This window comes from Streptopelia decaocto (genome assembly GCF_964273445.1).
Source record: "Streptopelia decaocto genome assembly, chromosome: 2".
In the NCBI taxonomy this organism is placed as follows: domain Eukaryota; kingdom Metazoa; phylum Chordata; class Aves; order Columbiformes; family Columbidae; genus Streptopelia; species Streptopelia decaocto.
In genome coordinates, this window is record NC_138655.1 from 730,962 (window position 1) to 741,295 (window position 10,334).

General features: G+C 69.7%; 1 protein-coding gene across 1 annotated transcript; it reads left to right on the forward strand.

Moving 5' to 3' along the window:
* Window positions 1-3,814: 3,814 nt before the first annotated feature.
* Window positions 3,815-9,964, forward strand: LOC309436048 (uncharacterized protein). The gene is made up of 8 exons (XM_082044905.1): window positions 3,815-3,879; window positions 6,094-6,149; window positions 6,641-6,691; window positions 6,792-6,830; window positions 6,901-6,936; window positions 8,302-8,434; window positions 9,000-9,044; window positions 9,693-9,964. The coding sequence occupies exons 1-8, from the start codon at window positions 3,863-3,865 to the stop codon at window positions 9,739-9,741; spliced, it is 426 nt and encodes a 141-aa protein (XP_081901031.1). The 5' UTR covers window positions 3,815-3,862; the 3' UTR covers window positions 9,742-9,964.
* The last annotated feature ends 370 nt before the right edge of the window (window positions 9,965-10,334 follow it).

Below are 10,334 nucleotides of genomic sequence, written 5' to 3' on the forward strand. Positions count from 1 at the left end.
TTACTGGGACCATACCGGTTTACTGGGAACACACTGGTTTACTGAGGCCATACTGGGTTACTGGGACCATACTGGTTTACTGGGACCATACCGGTTTACTGGGACCGTACTGGTTTACTGAGGCCATGCTGGGTTACTGGGACCATACTGGTTTACTGGGACCACACCGGCTTACTGGGACCATACCGGTTACTGGGACCATACTGGTTTACTGGGACCACACCGGCTTACTGGGACCATACCGGTTTACTGGGACCGTACTGGTTTACTGAGGCCATACTGGGTTACTGGGACCATACTGGTTTACTGGGACCACACCGGCTTACTGGGACCATACCGGTTTACTGGGACCGTACTGGTTTACTGGGACCATACTGACTCACTGGAACCACACTGGCTCACTGAGACCGTGCTGGTTTACTGGGACCATACTGGTTTACTGGGGCCACACTGGTTTACTGAGACCATACTGGTTTACTGGGACCGTACTGGGTTACTGAGGCCATACTGGGTTACTGGGACCATACTGGTTTACTGGGACCACACCGGCTTACTGGGACCATACTGGTTTACTGGGAACACACTGGTTTACTGGAACCATTCTGGCTCAGTGGGGTCACACTGGGTTACTGGGACCATACTGGTTTACTGGGGCCACACTGAGTTACTGGAACCACACCAGTTTACTGAGACCATACTGGTTTACTGGGACCATACTGGTTCACTGGAACCACACTGGCTCACTGAGACCATGCCGGTTTACTGGGACCGTACTGGCTTACTGGGACCATACTGGTTTACTGGGAACACACTGGTTTACTGGAACCATTCTGGCTCAGTGGGGCCATACTGGTTTACTGGGGCCACACCAGTTTACTGGGACCATACTGGTTTACTGGGACCATACTGGTTCACTGGAACCACACTGGCTCACTGAGACCATGGCGGTTTACTGGGACCATACCAGTTCAATGGGGCCACACTGGTTTACTGGGACCATACTGGTTTACTGGGGCCACACTGGGTTACTGGAACCGTACCAGTTTACTGGGACCATACTGGTTTACTGGGGCCATACTGGTTTACTGGGGCCATACTGGTTTACTGGGGCCATACTGGTTTAGTGGGATCACACTGGCTCACTGAGACCATGCCGGTTTACTGGGACCGTACTGGCTCACTGGTCCCACACTGGCTCACTGAGACCACGCTGGTTTACTGGTCCCACGCTGGTTTACTGGTCCCACACTGGCTCACTGGTCCCACACTGGGTACTGCTCCCACACTGGTTTACTGGTCCCATACTGGGTTACTGGTCCCACACTGGCTCACTGGCCCCACACTGGCTCACTGACCCCACAGTGGCTCACTGGGCCCACACTGGTTTACTGGTCCCACACTGGTTTACTGGTCCCACACAGGCTCACTGGCCCCACACTGGTTTACTGGTCCCACACTGGTCCCACACTGGCTCACTGGCCCCACACTGGCCCCACACTGGTTTACTGGTCTCACACTGGTTTACTGGTCCCACACTGGTCCCACACTGGCTCACTGGCCCCACACTGGCCCCACACTGGCCCCACACTGGTTTACTGGTCCCACGCTGGTTTACTGGCCCCACACTGGCTCACTGGCCCCACACTGGCCCCACACTGGTTTAGTGGCCCCACACTGGCTCACTGGTCCCACACTGGGTTACTTGTCCCACACTGGGTTACTGGCCCCACACTGGGTTACTGGCCCCACACTGGCCCCACACTGGCTCACTGGCCCCGCTCTGGCTCCCCGGGCCCACAGCAGCTCCCCGGGCGGTGCCGGCGCAGGTGCCGGTTGGGGGCGCAGGTGCCGGTTTGGGGCGCAGGTGCCGGTTTGGGGCGCAGGGCCGCCCCGTGTCGCGGTGCCGGTGCCAGGGCCGCGGTGCCGTGGCCACGCGCCGCGCTGGTTCCGGTGCCCAGCGGTGCCGCGGTGCCGGGACAAAGGCGCTTTGTGCCCGCAGCCGGGGCGCTGCCGTACCAGGGCACCCCAGCGAAGGCGCCGCGGCCGGGGGGTCCATGGCCTTGCGGCTGGTGCCCCCCCAGTCCCCATGGCCACCCCGGCGCTGCCAACCGGCACCGCGGTGGGACAGGACGGGGCCGGAGCCCCCAGCCCCGGGGGGACCCCCAGCCCCAGCGCAGCCCCTGACACCGGAGCCGGCGCTGCCCCCCCGGCCCGCAGCCCCCCCTTAATCCGGGAACAAAGGGACATTGAGCACCCCGGACACAAAGGGGCCCTTGTTCGGGCTGCGGGGGGGCAGGGTGGGACCCCCCGGCTCCATCCCCAAACCCCCCATCCTCCTGGGGGGGCCCTGTGGGTGCCCGGGTTATGGGGGGGCTGCCTGCCCGGGGGAGCCCTGTGGGTGGGGGGACCCCCAGGACAGCCCGGGGGGACCCCGGGTTGGGGATCCCAGGGCTGCTGGGGGTGCCCAGTGCCCCCCCAGCCATGGCCAGGACCCCAGCACAGGGTGCACAGCACCCCCAGTATGACCAGTGGTGCTGGGGGGACCAGCCAGGGCTCTGGGTTTGGGGGGGGGGCAGAGCTGTGGGACTGGCCATGGTGCTGGGCCTGGGGGCCCCCAAAATGGTGCTGGGGGGCCCAGTCAGAGCTCTGGGTTTGGGGGGGTCCCCAGAGCTGGGGGGAGCTTGGAGGTCCCCAAAGTGGTGTTGGGGGTCCTGGGGTCCTTGAAGTGGTGCTGGGGGGGCATGTTTGGGGGTCCCCAGAGCTGTGGGACCAGCCATGGTGCTGGGCCATGGGGGCCCCGAAATGGTGCTGGGGGGTCCCTGTTGTCGCTCTGGGTTAGGGGGTCCCCAAAATGGTGCTGGGGGCCCCCGTGTCGCTCTGGGTTAGAGGGTCCCCAAATGGTGCTGGGGGCCCCCGTGTCACTCTGGGTTAGGGGGTCCCCGAAATGGTGCTGGGGGTCCCGCTGTCGCTCTGGGTTAGGGGGTCCCCACAGTGGTGCTGGTCCTTGCCGTGGCTCTGGGGTCCCCAAAACGCTGCTGGGGGTCCCGGTCAGGGCTCCGGGGTCCCTGCAGTGGGGCGGGGGGTCGCGGGCTGAGGGGTCCCCGCAGGGGGGTCCCGGCGCCGCTCGGGCCGGCCCCGCCCGGTACGCGGTGCCCGGTACCCGGTGCGGAGCCGCAGGGCCGGTACCGGTGCTGGTGCTGGTTCCCGGGGCCGGTGCCGGTTCCCGGTTCCCGGTCCCAGCCGCAGTGCCGGTGCCGGTTCCTGGGTCCGGTCCCGGTTCCAGCCGCAGTGCCGGTTCCCGGGTCCGGTTCCCGGTCCCGGTCCCAGCTGCAGTGCCGGTGCCGGTTCCCGGTCCCGGTCCCAGCCGCAGTGCCGGTTCCCGGTTCCCGGTCCCGGTCCCAGCCGCAGTGCCGGTTCCCGGTTCCCGGTCCCGGTCCCAGCCGCAGTGCCGGTTCCCGGTCCCGGTCCCGGTCCCGGTCCCAGCCGCAGTGCCGGTTCCCGGTGCCGGTTCCCCGTTCCCGGTCCCGGTTCCAGCCGCAGTGCCGGTTCCCGGTTCCCGGTCCCGGTCCCAGCCGCAGTGCCGGTTCCCGGTCCCGGTCCCGGTCCCAGCCGCAGTGCCGGTTCCCGGGTCCCAGTCCCGGTTCCAGCCGCAGTGCCGGTTCCCGGTCCCGGTCCCGGTCCCGGTCCCAGCCGCAGTGCCGGGGCCGGTTCCCGGTCCCGGTCCCAGCCGCAGTGCCGGTGCCGGTTCCCGGATTGGCTGGCCCGGTGCCACCTGGCTCCTCCCCAGCCCCATGCGGCTATAACGGCCCCGGGCGGTGCCGGTGCCGGTGCCCGCAGCGCCGCCAGCCCCGGAGCCGCAGGCATGGCCGTGCCCCGCAGGTGAGGGGACCGGGGACCCGGGGCCGGGACCGCAGAGACCCGGGGACACGGGGACAGCAGAGACCCGGGGACCAGGGACAGCAGAGACCCGGGGACACGGGGACAGCAGAGACCCCGGGAACCAGGGACCCGGGAACCAGGGACAGCAGAGACCCGGGACACGGGGACAGCAGAGACCCGGGGACACGGGGACAGCAGAGACCCCGGGAACCAGGGACCCGGGAACCAGGGACAGCAGAGACCCGGGGACACGGGGACAGCAGAGACACGGGACAGCAGAGACCCGGGGACACGGGACAGCAGAGACCCGGGGACACGGGGACAGCAGAGACACGGGACAGCAGAGACCCGGGGACACGGGACAGCAGAGACCCGGGGACACGGGGACAGCAGAGACCCGGGGACCAGGGACAGCAGAGACCCCGGGGACACGGGGACAGCAGAGACCCAGGGACCAGGGACCCGGGAACCAGGGACAGCAGAGACCTGGGGACACGGGGACAGCAGAGACCCGGGGACCAGGGAACCAGGGACAGCAGAGACCCCGGGACAGCGGGGACACGGGGACAGCAGAGACCCGGGGACCAGGTACCCGGGAACCAGGGACAGCAGAGACCCGGGGACACGGGGACAGCAGAGACCCGGGACAGCAGGGACCCAGGAACCAGGGACAGCAGAGACCCCGGGGACAGTGGGGTCAGCAGAGACCCCGGGACAGCAGACACCCGGGCCAACGGAGACCCCGGGGACACGGGGACAGCAGAGACCCAGGGACCGGGGACAGCAGAGACTCCGGGACAGCAGAGACCCGGGGACAGTGTGGACCCGGGGACAGTGGGGACAGCAGAGACCCCGGGGACCGCAGCCCCGTGTCCTGTCTGGAGCTGGGGTGACACCAACAGTGGGGACAGCAGAGACCCCGGGGACAGTGGGGACCCTGGGACAGTGGGGACAGCAGAGACCCCGGGACAACAGGGACAGGAGAGACCCCAGGGAAAGTGGGGACCCCGGGACAGCAAGAACCACGGGGACAGTGGGGACAGTGGGGACCCGGGGACAGCAGAGATCCCAGAGACAGCAGAGGCCACGGGGACAGTGGGGACAGTGGAGACCCCACAGACAGTGGGGACAGGGGAGAACTTGGGGCCAGCAGGGACCCTGGGACAGTGGGGACAGGGGACACCCCGGGACAGCACGGCGCCAGCTCTGCTGCCCACGCCCCGGGCACGGGGGGGACAAGGGGACATGGGGACACCAGGACCCCACCAGGACCTGGCTACTGTGGGGACTGGGGGGCTCCTCCCAGTAGTACTGGGGGCACTGGGGGATGGGGTCCCGGGACATCTCCAGGTGGTGCGGGGGCGCTGGGGACATGGCGGGGGCTGGGGACATCTCTGGGATGCAGCCCCCCCCAGTGCCACCCGTACCCCGTGCCAGGCTGTCCCCCCGCTGCCCGTGGGGTCCCCGGCAGGGACAAGGCCAGGACACGGGGTCCCCTCCTCGGGGACATGGGGTTGGGTCCCCTCCTGCCCGGGGGGGACAGTCTGACAGAGCTGGGGTGACACCAACCTGGGGACAGGGACCGCAGCCCCGTGTCCTGCATGGTTTGGGGTGACACCAGCCTGGGGACAGGGAGCACAGCCGCATGTCCTGCCCAGAGCTGGGTGACACCGAACTGGGGACAGGGAGTGCAGCCCCGTGTCCTGCCTGGAGCTGGGGTGACACCAACCTGGGGACAGGGACCTCAGCCCCATGTCCTGCTCGGTTTGGGGTGACACCGAACTGGGGACAAGGACCGCAGCCCCGTGTCCTGTCCAGTTTGGGGGGACACCAACCTGGGGACAGGGACCGCAGCCCCGTGTCCTGTCCAGTTTGGGGGGACACCAACCTGGGGACAAGGACCTCAGCCCCATGTCCTGCTCAGTTTGGGGGGACACCAGCCTGGGGACAAGGACCACAGCCCTGTGTCCTGCTCGGTTTGGGGTGACACCAGCCTGGGGACAGGGAGCGCAGCCCCGTGTCCTGTCTGGAGCTGGGGTGACACCAACCTGGGGACAGGGACCATGGGGGCTGCAGGGTCCTGTAGGATGCAGGAAGGGGCTGCTGTGGGCGCTGGGGATCCTGGGGGGCCCTGGGGGGTCTGTGGGGGGACTGGGAGCAGCGATGGCCACTGGGGGGGTTCAGGGGTCCCCAAACTCTGTGTCCCCTCCGCAGGGTCCCGGCGATGGCCGCGGTTGTGCTCCTGGTCCTGGCTGCGGTGACAGCTGATGGTAGGGGGGCTGGGGGCCGTGGGGAGGAGGTTGGGGGCTGGGGGGTGTGGGGAGGAGGTTGGGGGGCTGGGGGCCGTGGGGAGGAGGTTGGGGGGCTGGGGGCCGTGGGGAGGAGGTTGGGGGGCTGGGGGGGCGTGGGGAGGAGGTTGGGGGGCTGGGGGGCCATGGGGAGGAGGTTGGGGGCTGGGGGCCGTGGGGAGGAGGTTGGGGGGCTGGGGGCCATGGGGAGGAGGTTGGGGGGCTGGGGCCGTGGGGAGGAGGTTGGGGGCTGGGGGGGCGTGGGGAGGAGGTTGGGGGGCTGGGGGCCGTGGGGAAGAGGTTGGGGGGCTGGGGGGCTGGGGGGGCCTGGGCGCCCCCTGGGTGCTCAGGGGTCCCAGTGGGTGCTGCCCCCCAGCAGCATGGGGGGGTCCCTGTCTGGCTGCGGGGGTTCGGGCCGTGTCACCCCAGTTGGGGGGTGTCCGGGCCGTGTTCCCCATCCCGTGTCCCCGCAGACCCCCCGACCCCCCTGGACGTGGCCCTTTCTGCGGAGGGACAGACGCCAGGTAGGGGGCCCTGCGCCCCCCCCCGGCCCCGCCGTGCCTCAGTTTCCCCCCGGGGTGTCGGGGTGACCCGGGGTCACGTCCCCCTGTCTGTCCGTTCCAGAGCCCGTCAGCCCCGCCAAGCTGGAGGCGTCCGGAGAGAGTGAGCGTGGGGGGGGACACCCCGGGGTCACCGTCCCCCCGCTCCTCCTGACCCCCCTCTGCCCCCCCAGGTGATCTCACCACCTCGGCACAGCGCCTGGGCAAAGGTAGGGACCCCCCCCGTGCACAGGGACCCCCGCATGGGCACGGACCCCCCTCTATACACAGGGACCCCGCATGGGCACGGACCCCTCCTGTGCACAGGGACCCCCACATGGGCACGGACCCCCCCCGTGCACAGGGACCCCCGCATGGGCACGGACCCCCCCCGTGCACAGGGACCCCCGCACGGGCACGGACCCCCCTCTATACACAGGGACCCCCGCATGGGCACGGGCCCCTCCTGTGCACAGGGACCCCCACCCCCCCTGTGCACAGGGACCCCAACATGGGCACGGACCCCCCGCTGTGCACAGGATCCCCACATGGGCACGGACCCCCCGCTGTGCACAGGGATCCCCACATGGGCACGGACCCCCCCCCCCGTGCACAGGGATCCCACATGGGCACGGACCCCCGCTGTGCACAGGGATCCCCACGTGGGCATGACCCCCCAACTTGGGCATAGACCCCCCGATGGGGGCAGGGACCCCCACATGGGCACGGACCCCCACTCTGTGCACAGGGACCCCCAATATGGGCACGGGACCCCCGACATGAGCAGGGACCCCCAACATGGGCAGGGAGCCCCAACATGGGCAGCGATCCCCCAGCATGGGCGGGGACCCCTACTCTGCACACAGGGACCCCCAACATGGGCACAGACCCCCCAACATGGGCACGGACCCCCCAACATGGGCACGGACCTCCAGCATGGGCATAGACCCCCCAATATGCGCGCAGCGACCCCCCAGCATGGGCAGGGACCCCCCAATATGCGCAGCGACACCCCAGCATGGGGCAGGGACCCCACTCTGTGCCACCAGAGACCCCCAACATGGGCACAGGGATCCCCCAACATGGGCACTGACCCGCTAACATGGGCACGGACCCAGCATGGGCATGGGACCCCCACTCTGTGCACAGGGACCCCCCAGCATGGGCACAGGCCCCTGACATGTGCATAGACCCCCCCGCATGGGCAGAGACCCCCACTCTGTGCACAGGAACCCCAACATGGGCAGGGAGCCCCCGACATGGGCACGGACCCTGACATGTGCATAGACCCCCCCAGCATGGGCAGGGACCCCCACTCTGTGCACAGGAACCGCAACATGGGCACGGACCCCAACATGGGCACAGGGACCCCCAGCATAGGGAGGGACCCCACTCTGTGCACAGGGACCCCCAACATGGGCACAGGGACCCCCCAGCATGGGCAGGGACCCCCCAACATGGGTAGGGACCCCCACTCTGTGCACAGGGACCCCCAACATGGGCACTGACCCGCTAACATGGGCACGGACCCCAGAGCATGGGCGGGGACCCCCACTGTGTGCACAGGGCTCCCCAACCTGTCTCCCCCCCGCCAGGTCTGACCCCCCTCAGCTTTGGGGGTGCGGACGACGCGACGCGCGAGTCCCTGAGCAGCGACTCCTCCAGCCTGGACGCCCCCAGCAGCGGCTCCTTCAGCGCCGAGCCCGTGGCGGGGGGGGCCCCGGCCCGGTGGGTGTGCCCCCCACGGGGGTCCCGCTGCTGACCCCCACTGCCCCCCCCGCGCTGCTGACCCCCATCTGCCCCTGCCCCCCGTGGGTCCCGCTGCTGACCCCCATCTGCCCCCCCACCCCGGGGGTCCCGCTGCTGACCTCCATCTGCTGACCCCCCATCTGCCCCCCCCCCCCCGCGCTGCTGACCCCCATCTGCCCCCCAACGTGGGTCCCGCTGCTGACCCCCATCTGCCCCCCACCCCACGCCGCTGACCCCCATCTGCCCCCCCCGCGGGTCCCACTGCTGACCCCCATCTGCCCCCCACCCCACGCCGCTGACCCCCATCTGCCCCCCCCGCGTGGGTCCCGCTGACCCCCATCTGCCCCCCACCCCACGCCGCTGACCCCCATCTGCCCCCACCCCGCGGGTCCCGCTGCTGACCCCCATCTGCCCCCCACCCCACGCCGCTGACCCCCATCTGCCCCCCACCCCACGCCGCTGACCCCCATCCACTGATCCCCATCTGCCCCCCCACGCGGGTCCCGCTGCTGCCCCCCATCTGCTGACCCCATCTGCCCCCCAGGTCCCGTCCTGGATGTCCCGGCCCAGTCCAACGAGTCGGAGGAGGGTGAGGACCCCCCAGCCCCCCAAAGCAGCACCCCCTGGGCTGCGAGGGGCGTCCCGAGTGGGGACGTGGGGACAACCCCAGCGCCGGGGGGGCCCTGGGGGCTGCTGCAGTCTCGGGGTGTCCCGCTAGTGGGGGTGCCCCGTTAGCAGGGGACACCCCGATACTCAGGGCCGTGTCACGGGTGGGGGGGTCGTGTCATGGGTGGGGGGGGTCGTGTCGCGGGTTGGGAGTCATGTCACGGATGGGGGGTCGTGTTACACGTGGGGGATTCATGTCATGGGCAGGGGGCTGTGTCCCGGGTGGGGGGGGTTGTGTCCCGGGTAGGGGGGCCACGTCACGGGTGGGGAGTCATGTCATGGGTCAGGGGGTCGTGCCACGGGTTAGGGGGTCGTGGGGTGTGTAACAGGTTGGGGGCTGTGTCACGGGTGGGGGGCTGTGTGACAGGTGGGGGGTTCGTGTCACGGGTCGGGGGGCCGTGTCACGGGTTGGGGGCCGTGTCACAGGTGGGGGGGCTGTGTCCCGGGTGGGAGGCTGTGTCACAGGTGGGAGGTCATGTCACGCGTGGGGGTCATGTCACGCGTGGGGGGTCATGTCACGCGTGGGGGGCGGGACGTGTCGGTGCCACCCCCGGCCCCGCCACCTCCGCAGGACTCGAGCGCGACGCGGACTCGGAGGAGGCGCTGGCGTCCCAAGGTGACGGTGACAGTGACAGCGGTGGGGGCGCGGGGGGGGCCGGTGACACCGCGGGGCTGACGCAGCCTGTGCCCCCCCCAGGGGTCTGAGACGGCCGAGCCTCGATGGACACGCCCCCAGGACACCGCCCCCCCTCCCCCGCTGTCCCCCGCGTCCCCACGTGTCCCCGCAGCGGGGTGACCCCCCCCCCCCCCCCTCCCCTGGGACCCCCATCCCGAGGGGGCTGCGCTGGGGCCGTGGGGGCGGCCGGACCCCCCCGTGTGCCCCCGTGGTGGCGGCTGCCAGCGGAGCAGCCCCCCCGGCCACCCGCACCCCAGTGTCCCCAATAAAGGTCCTTGAGCAGCTGCGTGGAGTTGGGGGTAAAGCGGGGGGGTCCCCACTGGGAAAACGCCCCCGTCCTCACGTGGGGGTCCCTGAGCGCCCCGGGGCCCCCGGCCCCACTGCCGCGGTGCAGCCCCCACGGGACCGGCCGCCCGGGTGTCCCCAAATGTGGGGGCATCGCTGGGACCCTTCCCTGTGTTCACACCTGCACCCCCCCCATGTTCACACCTGCACCCCCCCATGTTCACACCTGCACCCCCCCATGTTCACACCTGC